At 45.8% G+C, this 19,770-nt stretch overlaps 1 protein-coding gene across 1 annotated transcript; it reads right to left on the bottom strand.

Annotated features, from left to right (window-relative positions):
• Positions 1-1,977: 1,977 nt before the first annotated feature.
• On the bottom strand, positions 1,978-15,376 carry LOC109923699 (immunoglobulin gamma-1 heavy chain-like). The gene is made up of 6 exons (XM_048616572.1): positions 15,234-15,376; positions 12,994-13,371; positions 10,041-10,358; positions 7,445-7,765; positions 5,507-5,825; positions 1,978-2,254 (listed from the first exon to the last, which is right to left on the bottom strand). Exons 1-6 carry the CDS (start codon positions 15,268-15,270, stop codon positions 2,251-2,253), a joined length of 1,377 nt encoding a protein of 458 aa, XP_048472529.1. The 5' UTR covers positions 15,271-15,376; the 3' UTR covers positions 1,978-2,250.
• Between the last annotated feature and the right edge of the window lie 4,394 nt (positions 15,377-19,770).

The raw sequence follows: 19,770 nt of genomic DNA, 5'->3' as shown, positions 1-19,770 counted from the left end.
TCCCTCTGCCTTACTGATATAACTCCTGACATAAGGAGTCTAAACTACCCACAATACCTCAAGGATTGAGCTTTGGCCCCAATAATTCTCATCCAAGTGCTGCCCGCTAGGGCACAAGGTAAGGAAACACAAGTTGAGGAGGTACAAGTGAGGGAGCACAGGGTGACCGTCAAGAAAAGAGGGGTGGATGAGATGGTCAAGAAATCATAAGGAATCCTTTCCTTTCATGGTGGAGGCCTTGGAGAACACAAGCCTGAAGGTTATACCTGGAACAGTGAGGTGCCTACAGCAGTAACAACTGCAGCCAGGTCCAGTTCCATTACAGGAAGGAGGTGATATCACTTGTGTGAGATGGAAACAGAAGAGATTCATGAGGATATCAACAGGAATGGAAAGAGCTTTAATCCAGGGGAAAGATCAGCTCAGCGAGATTAGAGAGGCTGAGGGGAAATTTACTGAGAGCTCGATAAAGTTTTAATGAAGATGGGTAGAGTGGACGTGCCTACTTGGACGTCTTGGCAGAAAGGTCAGGGGTCAGAGATTTAAAATGATGGGTGGGAGGATTAGACAGAAGTCCCTCCCTAATGTGGAGGGATTGTCTGATGAGCAAAGGCTAAACAGGTTGGGTCTCTTCTCCCTGGAGTTAAGAAGAATGAGAGGTGATCTGATCGAAACATACAAGATTCTTAACGGGCTTGACAGTGTAAATGCTGAGAGGATATTTCCTTGCATGGGAGTGAATAAAAAGGGGCCAATTTAAGACTAGAGATGAAGAGGAATTTCTTCTCTCGGAGGGTTGAGTGTCTTTGGAATTCCTTGCCACAGGGAGCTGTGAGGGGAGAGTCCTTGTGCATATTTAAGGCTGAGAGCGATAGATTCTTGACGAGTCCGGGAATCAAGGGTTTCAGGGAAAGCTCAGGAAAGTGGACGTGATGAATATCAGATTAGCCATGTTCCTTTTGATTGGCGAAGCAGACTGGAGTGGCAGAATGGCCTGTTCTTATTTCTTCTGGTCTAAAGTTAAGAATTTCTCTCAACCAAGGATTGGTGGGAGTCAGGAACTCACTGTCTGAAAGGCTGAAAAAAACCTCAGTGCATTTTTAAAAAAAAACATACTCAGATACTCACCTAAGTGCTGTGATCTACAGAGCTACAGATCAGGAGTTGTATGATGGGATTAGACTGTTACTTTATCGACCAGCGCAGACATAATGGGCCGAATGGCTTCCTCCTGTGCTGTCATCCTTTCATGTTGCCATCTGTTCCTGAACTCCTCACCCATGCCCCTGCTACTTTCAGGCTCACCCATTCCCACATTCTTCCCACCAGAAAGCAAAGGCTATCCCAAACCCCGGAATTCCCTCCCTACTCCCCTCCATCTCTTTCTCCTTGAAAAATCTCCCTTGAAACCCCCGATTGACCAAGCTTTTGTTACTCAGAATAATAGTCTATTTGATAACGCTTTTGTAAAATGCCTTGGTGCATTTTGTTTACGATGTCCAAGGCGCTAGATGAATACAAGAGGTTGTTGTTCTGTGATTCAATCGTCATTTAAAGTGACAGGGCTTACAATGTGCGACAGCGCCACCTGGGAGCAAAGGATAGGAATTACACTAACACAAATCTTCCTCAAAAATCACTGATTATCCCTGAAAGAAAGTCTCGCATTTATACGGAGCTGTTCCCAACCCCCCTATATGTTTTTTGTGATGTCTTCCCACAACAGAATTACCTCTCTTATACACGACAAATTAATGCGGTGGGTCCAGCTTTTGTAAAACTCGAAGATAGGTTTGTTCGCCAGCTGGATAGTTCAGTCCTTGTAGGTAGAGAGGACCAGAGCATCATACTCTTCCACACGCTCACTGCAACCCAGGCTCCTCCTAACTGCTGGCAGAAAGGTCGCATTCTGGTCCCTGGCCCTTCAGCATACTCACCCCTTAAAGCAACTATATTACTTCGAACAAATAATTAAGCCAAGGTCATTTTTTTTTATTTAATGCTTGCAACATCTCTAAGATGAATTCACAATCCTTAGAGATCAGTTATTCATTACCTAAAATTGTCTGTTTTGTTTAACATTCAGTTAAAGGGGAAAATACTCTTTTTATTATTAATAGTTTCAAATCACCGTGAGTGGGTAAGAATGGAATAGCTCCGTCTATGTCCGACTGGGAATGTCACTCCAGTGTTTCGTTGGTGTAGACATATGAAGATTTCCGATGATTGGATCAGTCCTTGGCAGGAATGTCAACTGAAAGAGAAACATTGGTTCAACAGCAGGTTCATAACCGGCACGTTAACGGAGCACAATTTCTAATGAAGAGGGGAGCCAAGCTGAGGCCATTAATTAGTCACTAATTGACCACTTAGGGGGCTTAGTTACTATTGGGCTGAGACTGTTACCCTTTGATCTTCTGTCACAGGATTTAGATTCAGAGGGGACAGGAAGAATGTTGGGGCGGGGGGTGGTGAGATGACATCTTTCCAGGGCAAACATGTCCATATATTGCCCCTTTCTTATCACCTCACCTACCACCACAGGACAGAGAAAGTGTCCGTAAAGTATTTTTTGACAAAAGCCAGTAGGATTTGTCAGCTTTAAAAACACAGGCAGAAGGGAGGGGCAGTGATTTAATTTAAACCTGCAGAAACTTTCCCCTCTCAGACCCTGTCGTGTTCAACGCTGGGGCCTTGCTGATATTTATTTTTCCCAATCCTGCTGCAAAGGCAGACACATTGCTGCTGTTTTCCATCGTGTGTTTATCAGGACGCATGCAAGAATGGCAAATTTCATAGCCATTTGGGGGGAGGGGGGCGCGGGGTGGGAACAGGGCCTGCTTGGCTAGCAAGCCAACTCTGATTGGCTGAGGTGTTGCCATGGAGAACAGTTTGGTCCCTGTGTTCTCAGTAATTCAGAAAAGGTGCTTGAATGTATGCGTTTAGTTTGCAGAGAATGAGGCCGGGTGAAAGAACGCGAGTTGTTTCCAGTACAGGTATAAACGCATCACAATACAAAAGTGTTCATTTATGTAGCTATTTTCAGCCTGTTGGAGGGCAGCTACAGTCAGAGAATTGAGAGGGCCGACTGTTGGAAGGTTGGTGGTAATGGTTCTGAGAAGGGCAACTTGTTGGGGAGATTTGGGTTTTGGGATGGTTGTCCAATAGCGTCTTACAGCACAGCAACAGGCCCAGATCTCTCTAAACCTTTCCTATCCATGTTCCTGTCCATATCGTGGAAATTTTGGGGGAAACAGCAATTTTGGATCCGAGAGTCCTCACTTCCAATTCACTTTCTGAGAATCTGGGTGATCCGATGGCTAGAGAAAGTTTTAAAATTGTGGATTGACATAAGGCAGCCATTCTCGTTTGTAATTATCACATTCCCAACACTCCACTCTCTGAAAGGCTCAGCGCCCAAGCCAAATGCTATTGTTTTGGATTTCCCTCCCTCCCTGCATCAGACAGTACAAATCAGGAAATCAGCATCAAAACTTTATAAATCATTGATTAGTTGATATCTGGACGTTCCTGTCGAATTCTGGGCAGCAAACTTTATCAAAGATGTCAAGGTGTTGGGGAGGAGATTTATTTTACCAGAACAGCCACAGAGGTGAAGGAACAAAAACAGAAATAGATGGAGAAACTCAGCAGGTCTGGCAGCCTCTGAGCAGAGAGAAACAGAGTTAATATTTCAGGTGCAGTGACTGCTTTACAGAACAAAGGTGAGGGACTTCAGTTCAGAGAGGAGACTGGAGAATGAGGGAATTTCCTCCTACACTAGGGAGGAAAAACAGGGAAAGAGGAGTCAGGAATAAGTTTTGAGAGAGTTTTTTGATTTATTCATGGAATGTGAGTGTTCCTTGTTAGATCAGCATTTTTGCCCATCCCTAGTTGCCCCTTGAGTAGGTGGGGATGAGCTGCCTTCTTGAACCGCTGCAGTCTGCGTGCTGTAGGTTGACCCACAATTCCCTGAGGGAGGGAATTCCGGGATTTGCATCCAGCGACAGTGAAGGAACAATGATATATTTCCAAGTCAGGATGGTGGTGGAGTGAGGGTGAGAGGGGTAGTGAGAATGAGGGAGAGAGTGATGGTGAGACAGGGAGTGAGTATGAGAAGGGGAGTCAGGGTTATAGAAGTGAGAGTGTGAGGTTGGGGAGTGTATGACTATGAGTGTGAGAGGGGATGTGAAGGTGAGGGAGAGTGAGGATGAGGGGGTGGATTGAGTATGAGGGGGTATGAATGTTTGAGGGTGACGAGTGTGTGAGAGGTTAGTGAAGGCAAGGTTGAGGAGTGTGTGAGGGGATAGTGACGGTGGGGTTGAAGAGTGAGTGTGAGGGGTGTTTAGTGACGGTGAGGTTGAGGAATATGTGAGGGGGTAGTGATGATGAGGTTAAGGAGTGTGAGGAGGTTAGTGACTGTGAGGTTATGGAGTATGTGAGAGCAGTAGTGAGGTTAAGGAGTGCGTGTGAGGGGGCTAGTGAGGGTGAGGTTGAGCAATGTGTGAGGGGTTAGTGAGGATGATGTTAAGGAGTGTGAAGGGTTTAGTGAGGGTGAGGTTATGGAGTGTATGAGGGTGGTAGGGACAATGAGGTTGAGGAGTATATGTGAGGGTGGTAGTGAGGGTGAGGTTCAGGAGTGTGAGGAGTTTAGTGAGTGTGAGGTTATGGAGAATATGAGGGCGGTAGGGAGGATGAGGTTGAGGAGTGAGTGGGGGGGAAGAGTGAGGGTGAGGTTGAGGAATGTGTGAGGGGAGCAGTGAGGGTGAGGTTGAGGAATGAGTTTGGGGGGTTAGTGAGGGTGAGGTTGAGGAGTGTGTGAAGGGAGTAGTGAGGGTAAGATTGAGGAGCATATGAGGGTGGAGTGAGGATGAGGTTGAGGAGTGAGTTTGGGGGGGTTAGTGAAGGTGAGGTTAAGGAGTGTGTGTGAGGGAAGGAGTGTGTGTGAGGGAAGTAGTGAGGATGAGGTTGAGGAGTGTGTGTGAGGAGAGTAGTGAGGTTGGGGTTGAGGAGTGAGTTTGGAGGGGTTAGTGAGGATGAGGTTTGAGGACTGAGTTTGGGAGGGTTAGTGAGGGTGAGGTTGAGGACTGTGTGAAGGGGTTAGTGAGGGTGAGGTTGAGGAGAGAGTTTGGGGGGATTAGTGAGGGTGAGATTAAGGAGTGTGTGTGAGGGAAGGAGTGTGTGTGAGGGAAGTAGTGAGGATGAGATTGAGGAGTGTGTGTGAGGGGTTTAGTGAGGGTGAGGTTGAGGATTGTGTGACGGGGTTAGTGAGGGTGAAGTTGAGGAGTGTGTGTGAGGGGTTTAGTGAGGGTGAGGTTGAGGAGTGTGTGTGAGGGGTTCAGTGAGGGTGAGGTTGAGGAGTGTGTGAAGGGATTAGTGATGCTGCAGCCCTCTTCATTACCACTCACACAGGGCACAGCTAACCTGCCTTCCCATTGAAGTGTGAAATACTGAGCCAAGGCCAGCTCGACACAGTTTACACGTCCCAGCACATTGAGGCGTTTACCTTATCTGAAACCGTTCCCTTAAAGGGTTGGTGAGAGACTCGTGTCTGACCTCACACATATACGTCTGAGCGGGGTCCACATCCACAAAGGCAATGGTCATCTGACTGACTGTACTGTAGGTCCCACTCACGTCCCTCACCACTGGGAAGTTGGTCACACTGCCCGGAACTTGCAAATCCCTCTCCGTTCTCCAGTTCACATAGATCCCGGCGGGATAGAACCCCGAAACAAAACACGCCAAAGTCACAGCTTGTGGCCGATGGGAGTCACGTGACTGAACCTTGATGGGGGTTATCGTCGGTTGGAGGAAAATAAATTCTGTTACAGGCAGAGATAAAACATTTCAATCAACAGACATTTTCCCTTAAGGTCAACGCCACTGTTAACTCTACCTGAGCATTTTTATTGACTCACTGGACCTTGTTGTGTTCACAAAAACAAAATCAGCCAGAGACATGTTTACCTCATTGAGTCGACAAAGCAGGATCACGTTGGCTGCCTGACATCGACTTGACCTGTTACCGAATTCCACTCACAGTTAGAGGAGGTTAGTGCACAAATATCAAGCAGAACATGTAACAGGCAGTCAATGCCTGAACATGAGAGCAGATGTGCAACAGGCAGTCAATGCCCGAAAATGAGACAAGGTGCGTAATAGGCGATCAGTGCCTGAACGTGAGAAGGGATGTGTAACAGGCAGTCAGTGCCTGAATGAGAGGGGATATGCATCAGGCGGTCAGTGCTGAATATGAGAGGGAATGTGTAACAGGTGGTTAATGCCTGAATATGAGATGAGATGAGATGTGTAACAGGCGGTCAGTGCCTGATTATGAGATGGGATGTGTATCAGGCAGTCAGTGCCTGAATATGAAAGGGGATATGTAACAGGCAATCAGTGCCTGAATATTAGACAGGATGTGTAACAGGTGGCCAGTGCCTGAATATGAGAGGGAATGTGTAACAGATGGTTAATGCCTGAATATGAGATGAGATGTGTAACAGGCGGTCAGTGCCTGAAAATGAGAGCAGATGTGCAACAGGCAGTCACTGCCTGAATATGAGACGGGATGTGGTACAGGTGGTCAGTGCTGAATATGCAAGGGAGTGTATAACAGGCAGTTAATGCCTGAATATGAGAGGGGTATATAACTGGTGGTCAATGCACAAATCTAGGTTTTTTTTTATCAGTTGTCTGAGATGCAATTCAATCTGATTGTTAGAACAAAAGCAGTTGTACCAGCAGCGATTTAGCACCATTTACAACAATTGATGGTTTATGTATTTGGTAACTTAGACTTGCTCAGCTCACAATTTCTCTGATAACTGTACGTTTACAACCTGTTCTCCAGCCAACAAACCCATACATTTACCGCCTGTTCTCCATTACCCTGATACTTGTATGTTTACTCCAAGTTCTATCCTGATATCTGTAAACTTATTACCTGTTATTCGCCAACACCCCTGATACTTGTCCATTTACTGGCTGCTCTTTATTACCCCAATACCTGTACATATAATGCCTGTTCTCTTTTATCCTGATACCTGTACATTTATCATGTGCTCTCCATTACACCGATACTTGTATATTTCCTGCCTGTTCTCTATTATCCTGACACCTGTATATTTACTGCCTGTTCTCCATTATCCTGATACCCTGTACATATACTGCCTGTTCTCCACTATCCTGATATCTGTATATTTACCGCCTGTTGTCTATTTCTCCGATATCTACATCTGTTCTCCTCTCCCAGTATTTCCGTGCACTGATCACTTGTTATCCATCCATTCCCCACCTAATCTGATATCCCTGCCGATGTATTCCTTATCAAGTCAGAGATGTATCGATCGAATGGCCTAATTGTGGAAGAACACCTGGTTAGTTTGCAATGGAACAGCGAGGGGGTAAAAAGAGAAACCCTGAAATAGTACTGCCTTACCCCGGGTTTTATTGATGGTTTGAATGATACTGTCTGGGACTGACATGTGCTGAATCTCACACGTGTATTCTGTACCCCGGTTCCACATTTGATCAGACGTGGTCAGTTCACTCTGGGAGGAGTAGGTGCCATTGATATTGAGAATTGGTGGGTAGGTCTTGATGCTGTTAACCACCGGATTGCCATTGATGAACCAATGGAAAGAGATCTCCGCTGGGTAGAAGCCAGTTGCTAGGCAGACCAGGGTTGCTTTTTCCATTGTGACGAGCTCTTCTAAAGTCGGTGACAGGAGATACAGCTTTGGCTCCATGGGGTACCGCTCTGTGTAACAATCACAACTGAGTATGTCTCAGAGTAAAGTGGCAAATCAACAAGGTATCCTGGCAAGAAAGGCCATACTGGGAGATTCACACTGAGATCCAGTGGCCATGAGGCTACCATTACCACTGAAATGATGGACATGCAGCAATGGCCATCTTATATCACTTGATCCTCTGATATTGTACTGTCTGTGTGGTGCAGCGGTAGTGTCCCTACCTCTGAGATAGGAGACCCAAGTTCAAGTCCTACCTGCTCCAGGGGTGTGTCATAACATTTCTGGACTGGTTGATTAGAAAATCTCAAAAGTATGGTTGAGCGTTTAAATGATTCACCCCTCTAGCTAACTCCTGGAGCCAGTTGTAACTATTTAGGTGTCTTTTAAGAATACTGTATCCATCTGACTATTTTCCCCTGATGATGTCAAGTTGTTCCTGGAATGATTCCAGTGCTTGAGACCCATTCACCTTCCTCACAAAGCAACTAGATTGCCCTCTTTGCAAGGAAAGTACTTTCTGAATGCATTCATGAAGACGCATGAGGGGGAATCTCACAGGGACTTATAAAATTCTAACAGGGTAGATACAGGGAGGATGTTCCAGATGGTGGGTGTGTTCAGAACCAGGGGTCACAGTCTGAGGATTCGGGGTAGACTATTTAGGACAGAGATGAGGAGACGTTTCTTCACCCAAAGAGTGGTGAGCCTATGGAATTTATTACCACAAGAAGTAGTTGATGCCAAAACGTTGAATGTATTCAAGAGGTGACTAGATTTAGCACTTGGGGGGAATGGGATCAAAGGTTATGGGGAGAAAGCAGGATTAGGCTATTGAGTTGGACGATCAGCCATGATTGTGAAGAATGGCGAAGCAGGCTCAAGGGCCAAATGGCCTCCTCCTGTTCCTATCTTCTATGTTTCTATGTGGCCATTGCCCTGAAGAAGGTGGAGAGACTGATGAGCTGCCTTCTTGAACTGTTACAGTCCTTGGGATATAGGAACACTCACAATGCTGTTTGGAAGGGAGTTTTAAGATTTTAACCCAGTGACACTGAAGCAATGGCGACATATTTTCAAGTCTGATTCCAGCACTGATTATTAAGAGAGACCATTTATTCACTGGAGTTTAGAAGGGTGAGGCGTTATCTCATTGAAAGTTATGAAATTCCACCAGGACTAGGCAGGGTAAACACAGAAGAATGTCCCTGATGTCCAGGAGTCCAGAGCCAGGGGTCACAATTTAAAAATATTTCATTTTTTTTTCATGGAATCCCTACAGTGTGGAAACAGCCCCTTTGGCCCAACAAATCCACACTGACCCACATACCATCCCATCTAGACCCATCCCCGTATAACCCACCTAATCTACACATCCCTGAACACTATGGGCAATTTAGATTGGCCAATCCCTCTAAGCTGCACATCTTTGGACTGTGGGAGGAAACTGGAACACCTGGAGGAAACCCACGCAGACAGTTGCCCGAGGGTGGAATTGAACCCAGGCCCCGGTGCTGTGAGGCAGCAGTGCTAACCGCTGAGCCACCTTGCTGCTCATATGGGCTAAATATGGGTAAACCATTTCGGATTGAGATAAGGAGAAATATCTTCACCCAGACAGTGGGGAGCCTGTGGAATTCTCTGTCACAGGAAGCGGTTGAGGCAAAAAAAAACTGCATGTTCTCAAGAAAGTTTGTGGCTAAAGGGATCAAAGGGAATGGGAAGATAGCAGGAACAGGGTATTGAGTTGGATGATCAGGCATGATCATATTAAATGGCACGGTGGGCTTAAAGGGCTGAAACGGCCTGCTCCTGCTCCAACATTTTGTAGTTCTATGTGAGTGACTTGGAGGGGAATTTGCAGGGTGTGGTGTTCCCATGGATCTGCTGCCTCATGATGGAAGTGGTCGTGGATTTGTAAGGTGCTGTCTAAGGACCCTTGATGAGTTGCTTGAGTGCATCTTGTAGATGGTACACACTGCTGCTACTGAGCGTTTGTGGTGGAGGGAGTGGATGGGAATGTGGATGGCCAATCGAGTGGCTGTTAATAGGCTGTGTCATCGTTTGCATTGTCCTGATATCCAGGTATGAGATGAGGAAAACTGGCAAGAAGCTCTGTGTTGTTGGAAATCATTTTGGGGAGAGGATGCGTAGGGGTGAAGTGTGGGCACTGGTGCCATTTGGAATGGGTTGTTTGAATTCAATGAAATTGGAATGAGCAGGTGAATCTGGTGAGAAATAGCTTTGCCAGAATCAGTAAAAACCACACAGTGTGTGACTTACCAGTGTTACTTATGTACTTGATGATGGGTGAAGGCAGTGCCCCATGTGATACTTGGCAGCTGATAATAGATCCTTTGATCCACTGGGATGTATCGATCACCAGCTTACTGATTGCTGTGTAGGTGCCGTTGTCTCCCAAAAGTGAGGCAGAATGCGAGACCCCTCTGTGGACCTGCTCGCCATCAACACGCCAGGAAAATGAGAGGTCGTCCGGGTAAAAGCTTTCTGCTGCACAGAGCAGCGAGATGTTCTTCTGGAGAAAGACATCCTCAGGGTGTGGGTTTTGGAAATAAACCAACGGAGGAGACGCTGAGGGAGCTGAAATGGAAATGAATCTGTTACTAAGTGGCCAACAAGTTAATTACGGCCTGACACTGACATTGCCAAGATTCACTGCGCCTGGCTCAAGCTCCTCTGTCATGTTCAAAGGTGGCAAGATATTATCCTGGTGGACCTCAGGAGCCAAGGTGCAGATTGGTGTGGCACAGTGGACCTCCCGGGATGGGAGTGCAGTCACCCGACCTCAGCTAGAAGGATGTAAGAGTGTGAGACACAGATTCAGAGTGGGCACTCTCCATTCATTCCTGGGATGACGGAGGTTAGACAATGAGGAAAGGTTGGGGCAGACTGTGTCCGTAACATTGGGATTTAGAAGAACGAGAGGCGAACTTATTGAAGACTCGGGGGTGACTGGAAGAGGTGTCTACCCTGAGGAATAGGGCTGGGGGAGACCAGAACCTGGGAGACAGTTTAGGAATAAAGGGGTCTCCTATTTCAGATGGAGCTGAGGAGAATTTCCTCTGTCAGCTGATGCTAATTCTGTGGAACACTCTTCCCCAGAGAAGAGTGGAGACTGAGCACTTGAACAGTTTCAAGGTTGAGTGACTGTAAGAGTGACAGATTAGGGAGGCAATGATTATTGGGGGAAATGAGGCCAGGAATTCGAAGTTCTTTCAACAACCAGATCGGCCATTATTGTACTGATGAGTCTATAAGACCCGATTGGGCCAAATGGCCTGATTCCGCTCCCATGTCCTGTGTTTCTAATTGATACAGAGACTCAAAGGACCCAGACAATCAGAAGGCAGAGGTTAGCCTGTGATTCTGGTCTTGATGATTGCCCAGTGACCCATCTTGAAAATTATTTGATGGTGGGTTAGTGAAAAAGGACAGATGAGATGGGAATATCCGGCCTGTTTAAATAGGAACAGGAGTTGGCTTTTCGCCACTCCACTCCACTCCTGGGCCTTCTCACTGGTCAGAAACCCCACTCAGATTGAGCAGATTGCCTCATGGGAAAAGGCTGGACAGGCTCGGCCTGTATCCTCAGGAGTTTAGAAGAGTCAGGTGTGACTTAGTCGAAACATATAAGATCCGGAGCGGACTTAACCAGGGGGATGTGGAAAGGATGTTTCCTCTTGTGAAAGGATCTAGAACTCAGGGTCAAAGTTTAAAAATAAGGGGCCACCTGTTTAAAACAGAGAGAGGAAAGAGTTTTTCTCTCAGAGGGTTATGAGTCGGTGGCGTTTCCTTCCACAAAAGGCAGTGGATGCAGAACCTTTAAATGTTTATAAAGCAGAGGTAGAGAGATACTTATTTGATACTGACAGATTGAATGATTATCAGGGATAGGTGGGAAAGTACAGCTAAGGTCAAAATCTGATCAGCCACTGTCTTAGTGAATGGTGGAGCAGGATCAAAGTGCTTGTATATTTGTTGGGTAATTAGCTAATATACCATTGCAATAAGGTGGGAAGCACTGGGACTCATTTGGGAACAGCTCTGTGGCTGACGTAGGGAGGTTGAGAGTTTAAAGTGCGCCTGCTGAGAGATGTTCACACAAGCCACGCTGAAACACTCCTGTGCCACACTCTGAAAGGTCGCCGGGTACAGGCATTCAGGGCAGCAGGAGGAGGTGTGGTGTTTGTACAGGATGTTGCAATTAAATGCAGAGCCAATTCAGTATTCCCTGGCCCAGGGTCTGTTTTGTAGCCAAACGGGAAGTGAAAATGTGCTCTGTCAGAGGGGTGTGGAGTAAGCAATGATCAACCTCTGAATGCAGCTTGGTGTAAAAAGACATTTAGCACGCTTGCCTTCATTTCTCAGTCCTTTGAGCAAAGCAGTTGGGAAGTCATGTTAAAGTTATACAGGACATTGGTGAGACCTCTTCCGGAAAACTGTCCAGTTCTGGTCGCCCAGTTATAGGAAAGATATTATTAAGCTGGAGAGGGTTCAGAAGACATTTACCAGGACGTTTCAGGGTATGGGACGTTTGAGTTAGAAAGAAAGGATGAACAGGCTGCAACTTTTTTCACTGGAGCATAGGAGGTTGACAGGCGACCTTATAGAAGTTTATAAAATAATGAGAAGTATACATGGAATTAGTGGTCTTTTACATAGAATCCTTTCCCTAGGATGGGGGATTTCAAGACAAGGGGGCAAATTTTTAAGGTAAAAGGAGACAGATTTAAAAAAAGACATGAAGAGCAAATTTTTTTACACTGAAGGTGGTTTGCATGTGGAATGAACTTCCTGAGGAAGTGGTGGATGTGGGTACAATTACAACATTTGAAAGACCTTTGGATAAGGATATGAACAGGAAAGGTTTGGAAGGATATGGGCCAGGAGCAGGGAGGTGGGACTAGTTTTGTTTGGAATTATGGTCAGCATGGACTGGTTGGACCGAAGGGTCTGTTTCTTTGCGGTATGACTTGATTGAATTTTAATGTTGGTCAGGAGACCAAGACAATCCCATTCACAGGTAGAATGGGGCCCAAGGACAAGTCTGCAGCAACAGGATAGCAAGGTTCAACTCACAAACGTTTGAAGGCTGGCACCCTTGACCAGGCAGTGCCACCTTCCACTCCCACCTTGACGCTGTCCCAGTGAATCACGTGATGAAGTTCTGTCAGACAGCAAGGCATAAGAAGAGACAGCGTCAAAAATGACCTACCTGCTTTAACAGTGAGCGTGACTCCACATCCGCTCCAGTCTGTGCTGAATGGGAAGTAAGTGTTGGAGCTGCCACAGTAATATCTGGCTGAATCTTCTTGTCGGAGACCTTTTATTGTCAGTGAGAACTTCTTGCTGGTCCAGTCCTTTGAGCCAATGAAGCGATCGCTTACCACGGACGGGTAAAGAGCAGCGCTCGATCCCGGCATCCAGTAAAGAATCCACGAGATCATGAGATCTCCCGGCTTGGCGGATCCCCAGATGAGGTAATAATTATCCACAGTCCTGGAGGTGAAACAATTCAACGTCACCGTTTCATTTTCCCAGCGACTCAGAGATATGGGCGAGATATAGAGAGTGTCATCAGCTGTCAAAGGGCCTGCAAGGAAAAAGCCCACATTCAAGAGGCAGCTCACCATCAACCAGACTTAAAGTCATTGGCAAAGGCACCAAAGAAATGCTGAATTGTTTGTTTTAATGCGGCGGGTTATAGAATTAAGAAGGTGTTGCATTTATATCAGATTTCTCCAAGTACTTGATAGCAGTGGGCTTCTATCCACACTGGACTGAAACCCTATTCTGTAAAAAATTCTCCTGAACATATTTCAGGAACACATGGCTCTGTCTGCTCTTCATGCTGGTACTATCCCAGTCTACATTTGGATAGTTCCATTTCATCTGCTCTAAAATTCTGTCATTTCCTTGCAGATTTGTCCCTCCATACCTTTCCCATTGCTAGTTACCTGTAGAATACACCACACAATGTAAATATTCTGCTGTCATCCCCTAGCTCTAACCAAACATATTCTGTCCTTGATGCTTCTGTCCAACACTGTCATGTTCAGATTTGCCTCCCTTTCTGCTTTCATTCGTTCCCATTTTTCTTAGAAAAGCTTGTGTCCAGGAATGTTCAACACCCAGTCCTGCCCTTCCCAGATTCAGGTCTCCACTGTTGTCCCATCATCAGATTTCAATGGGATTAACTGTCCCAGTAACCTGGGAATCATATTTATCACACACTATTCATGCACAGTAAACTGAATTTGGTTTATTCCACTCCCATTTACTGTGACCTCAATCCTGTTTATGATCATTTCCTCCTTTAATGTTACCTGTCTTTGCCAAATCCCTGTGTAGCTTTCATCTCCAGTATTACTTCCTAGTTCGCCCAACTCTGCCATGTTTGTTTAACCTCTACCCGATATGCAAGCTGCCTCACAAGGATCTCAATGCTGTTTTTCTCAGAAGCAAACTGTCAGGCCTGAGCTCACCCCAACAGTCAATGAATCTGAAAACCTCCCTCCTGCACCAACCCTCCAGCTGTGCTCTGAGTTGCTCCAATCTCCAATTTCTGCATCCACTGGCACCTTGGGGATGCCCTATGGGTTATTCTGTTTGAAGTCCGGTTTTGCTGATATCTTCCCCAGCTCCCTAGGCTCTGCCCTTATCCTGCTTTCAGGGGAAAATGGGAAAGGTATAGAGGGACAAATCTGAAAGAAAATGAAAATCAGAGTGACAGAATAAGCAGCAGGACCGAGGGACTTGAACTATCTGAATCAAGGCTGCGATAGTACCAGCAGAAAGGGCCATGGGTTCCTGAAGTGTGTTCAGGAGAGTATTCTACAGAGTATGGAACCTGGGGTCTGCTGCATCTGGTTTTGGAGAACAAATTGGAAGATGTGGAATGGGACTGCAGAATGCTTACAGCACTGAACGTGGCTATTTGGCCCAACTTTTCCACATGGGCCTTCCGCAACAGGAATTTAATTTGGCCCATTTCCCCACCATTCCCCTCCACCTTACCCCGAAATACTGCAATTTTATTTTCTGTTTCGTTAATTGTCCAATTCTCTTTCAAAAGCTGCAAAGTATGACAAATCAGTGTTTACTCTGTGCTTGAGCGAGGACTTAGAATCGAGAGTCTAACCCTGAACCACACCCAGAAACTGGAAGCTCTCTGCTCCCCACCCCACTCCTCCCCAAACTCCGTCTCTGCTCCCCGTTCGGTGAGCCCAGCTGTCGTGAGGAGAGGTAAGGGTGTGGAGACAAGACCAGGTAAAGACAGACAGAGTCACGCTCCCCTCTGTCTCCCATCGCTCTCTAGGCCCACGCCCACCTTTGGTGAGGACCAACATTGACCCATTGTCCCATTAAGACTCACGTGCCTCCGCGAGGGCCAAAGAGAAGGGAAAAGGGAGGAGAAAAGTCAAAGACGCCAACGACACCCACTCGGCAGCCTACCTGCAAGGGCAGCGAGCAAGAGCAGAACTTGCCACATTCTTTGAGCTCTGCGGCAAATTCTTCGCAAATGGCAATCTGTATTTAACTTTGGATCTTAGACCTGTTTGAGACGACTGAGAGGCATTTGGTTGCCTCCGAGTGGTTCAGTGGCTCAACTGAAAGTAAGATAGAGTTGGCTGCTGAATATTGACCTGCCGTGGACCCCTCCCCAGTCCGATCCACTTATTGCAACAGACTGTTGTACAGGTTAATCGTTCACTCGTGAAGTCTGGCATAAATAACTCCAATGGTACCTTGTACTGAAAGGGAAAACTTTCCTCTAAAACTGACCAATTCATTGAATTATATTCATTGCACTGGGTTTGGAAAAAGTGCGTTGTTGCTCTTATTACATTTCCCGCTCGTTATGAAAGATAAACATATGGACAATGTGGAAAAACCCCGCAAGTATTTTTGGAACATTGTTTTGATGCTGAACAAATGTAAATAGGTAAAATTTCACTGAGACTGAAACAAGCTTAGAGCCTCCGGATGAGGACCGAACTGTTCATCACTGGGATAAGAAGAGGGGCATGATTTTAAGGGCAGGAAGTTTAGAGGGGATTTGAGGAATTTTTTTTCACACGGAGGGTGGTGGGAATCTGGAACGCAGTATCTGAGAGGGTAGTAGAGGTGGGAAGCCTCAGAACCATTAAAGGGTTACATGGATGAGCACTTGAAATGTCATAACATTCCAGACTAGGGGAAAAGGCACCGACTTGATGGGATGAAGGGCCACTTTAGCATTATATGACTTAGTGGCTCACTGGGCCTATGAGCTGTGGCTTCCTAGCCACTCAGTACACATTGTTGCCTGCCCAGCGTCGCATTTAGGCCAGACTGGGTATGGACAGCAGATTTCCTTTCCAAAAGGGCATTATCAGATGAGTTTTTACAATCATTGATGACAATCTTCATCTCCACCATCTAGCTTCATATCCCAAATTTATTAATTTACATTGTCTCCCCCCCACTGCTAAGGCAGGAATTGAACCCCTGTTCCCACAGCATGAGCCTCTGGCTCAGTGACATTATTTCTCTATCACCATTACTCCCACTTCTTTGGAATGCCTAAACTTTCAGTGGCATTACCATGGCTGAATCCCTCACTATCAACATCCTGAGGCTTACCATTGCCCAGAAACGGAACTGGACAAGCCACATAAACATTGTGACTACAACAGCAGGTCAGAGGATGGGAATTATGTCGTGAGTAACTCATCTCCTGATTCCCCAAAGCCTGTCCACCATCTACAAGGTACAAGTGAGGAGTGTGATGGAATACTCCCCACTTGCCTGGATGGGTGTGGCCCCAACAACACTCAAGAAGCTTGACACCATCCAGGACAAAGCAGCCGCTTGATTGGCACCACATCCACAAGCATCCACTCCCTCCACCACCGATCCTCAGTAGCAGCAGTGTGTCCTATTAACAAGATGCACAGCAGTAATTAACCAAAGCTCCTTACAAATATACATCCTCTACCTAAGGGGAAGGGTAGTAGACACAGGGGAACACCAGCCCCTGCAAGTTCCCTCCAAACCACTCTCCATCCTGACTTGGAAATATATTGCCATTCCTTCACTGTCTCTGGGTCAAAATCCTGAAACCCCTTCTGAACCCCTGCAGTCCCTACAATCCAAGGCCTCCAGTGGTTCAAGGAAACAGCTGGCCACCGCCTTCTCAGGGGAGCAACTGGGGATGGGCAATAAATGCTGGTCTCACCAATGATGTCAGCATCCCACAAATGAGGAGTAAAACCTGACCTTGGTCTCCTGTAAGAAGATCTCTTTGTCTAATCTGTGGGTTTTAAATTGTGTTTAGTAACATTCTTATGAAGCATTTTAGGACACATTGTAATATGTAAAGGTAAGTTAGGAAACGCCACAGAGAGTGGTGGAAATCGGAAATTCTTTTGCCCCAGAAGGCGGTGATCACTGGGGGTTAATTGAAATGTTTAAGAGTAACATCAATAGATTCTCATTTGCAATGGGCAGCAATAAGTATGCAGCAAATGCAGGTAACGGCACTGAGAAACAGTCCAACCATGATCCCAGATACTGACAGGTTGTGCTTGTTGGGCCAAATGGCCACATTCTGTAACCCCTCAGCTGATACAGCAAAATTATTTGTCTCCTTTCAGCTTGGCATACACTGGAATCAATATCACTGGCTCTGTGAGTGATCACCCCAGTTAATAGTTAATGGGATCGGGTCATTAGTTGCACAAATATCATTCTAAATATTCAGTTTTCAACCAAACTGTTAACTAATTTATCATTTCAATCACACATATGAGGTCAGTATTGTTCACAAACTAAAGTACTGTTCCAAAAACAAAATTACGCTTTGGAACTTTTAATAAAATATTCAATTTACTGACATAAACAAGTCAGAGCAAATGAATAGTCGAATGTTTAAGGTCCAACAAAAGATTACAAAAGTTTGTCGACTTCTGAACTTGGTCAGATAGCGCCCGGGCTGCAGAATGAACACAGTGAAATGTGTAGCAGAGGTTTAAGGGCTCTCTCTACTATTAACAGTTTCCCTATGTAAGCTCATGTATTAAAGGGGCATGTACTGGAGTTCACCCAAGTCATTGTGAAATGGAGCTGAAGGTATTTGCTGACGCTGACATATTTACTACAGCCTCTAGATTTCTTCAAAACTCAGGTGTCTAATTTGTATCTCCTTAATACAACACATGCTTATTTGTTAATGCAGCTGTCCAGAGAATTACAGAATGGTTACAACACAGAAGGACACTCAGCCCATAATGTCTATACTGGCTCACTGCAAGAGGAATTCACCGAGTGGGACACTTTTGTGATTAGGTCATAGTCCTGCAAATATTTCCTGTTTGATGATGATTGATTGATTGAATTATTGTGACGTGTACTGAAGTACAGTGAAAAGCTTTGTTTATGAGCGGTCAAGGCAGGTCATAGTAAGCAAGGTTGGACAGATCAAAATGACTTAGACAGAAACATGCAGGTTACATAGCACAAGGCGTGCGCTAGGCAAGATCAACGTTGGCAAGATCAATCATTATTTGAGGTTACAGAGTCCATTCATCAGTCTAATAGCGGCTGGGAAGAAGCTGTTCCTGAACCTGCTGGTGCGTATGTTCAGGCTTCTGTATCTTCTGCCTGATGGAAGAAGTTGTAAGAGGTCATTACCAGGCTGTGATGAGTCTTTGATAATGTTGGCCACCTTTCCGTGCAGTGAGCTGTGTAAATGGAGTCCATGGATAGAAGCTTGGCTTCCGTGATGGTCTGGACTGCGCACACCACCTTCTGTAGTTTCTTACGGTGCTGGGCAGAGCAGTTGCCATACCAGGCCGTTATGCATCCGGACGGTATGCTTTCAATGGTGCATCTGTAGAAGTTGGTGATGTTCCTTATTGACATGCCAAATTTCCTGAGCCACCTGAAGAAGAAGAGGTGCCGTTGTGCCTTCTTGACTGTCACATCTACACGGGCAGTCCAGATCAGGTTGTCATTTATCGTCACTGCAAGTAACTTGGCGTTCTCCACCCCCTCAACCTCAGTTCCAGTAATGATGAAAGCCTTGGTTGAATCAGCTTCCACTAGTCTCCCAAGCAAGGCCAGCCAATCACTCAGTGTGTGTGCTAAAGTTTGTCCTCGTTTCCCTCTAGCTCCTTTGCCAACCACGAAAGTTGGTGTCCTCTGGTTTTCAATCCGTTCACCAGTGGGAACTGTTCCTCCCAAAATATTCTGTCCAGACCCCTTGTAATTTTAAAGATCTCGAATAAATTTCCTCTCGACCTTCCCAAAGGAAGACCTGTCCAATAAAATCTAATGGGTATTGGGTTAACTTTGGAATCTGATTTTCTTAAGATTGCTTTGCAGATGTGAGAGAATCAAAGTCACTTTTTGTAATTTACAATGGATTGTCAAACTCTGATAGCAGTTCGGGAGAAATGGTGGGACCAAGCTGTCATAGTGTGACCGAGACTGATCTGTTGTGTTGTCCAAGGTTAAGTTTTGTCAGAGATCTCAGCATCAGCTGTGAGAGAGATTCCTGCGCTCTCTCTCCCCCTCTAACTCTACCTAAGACAGCATCCTATTTGCTAACTTTGACTGTGTCCACATTGCTCCAAGCAAACAGGGAACCTTTCAAGGAAGATTTCATTTCCATTGCAATTTACTTACAGACAGTCAGATCTTAGTTTTCCATCTCTTTCTTACTGAAGTTTAACTTATCTCAAGTTACCCTCCTGTAAAATGTTGTAATCTGCATTTCTCATGTATGATTCAAGTGTGTGTGCACACAGCTTGTTGAAATTGGGATATAAATCATAGAATCATAGATCATAGAAGCTGTACAGTGTGGAAGCAAGCCATTGAGTCCATCAAGTCCACACCAACTATCTGAATAACATCCCACCCATAACCAACCCCCACCCCCTCCATCCTATCCCTGTAACCCTTTATTTCCCAAGACTACTCAACCTGATCTACACATTCCTGGCAA

Source organism: Rhincodon typus, chromosome 35 (assembly GCF_021869965.1).
Source record: "Rhincodon typus isolate 14 chromosome 35, sRhiTyp1.1, whole genome shotgun sequence".
NCBI classification, from domain to species: Eukaryota; Metazoa; Chordata; class Chondrichthyes; order Orectolobiformes; family Rhincodontidae; genus Rhincodon; species Rhincodon typus.
This window is presented reverse-complemented; position numbering and strand designations above follow the sequence as displayed.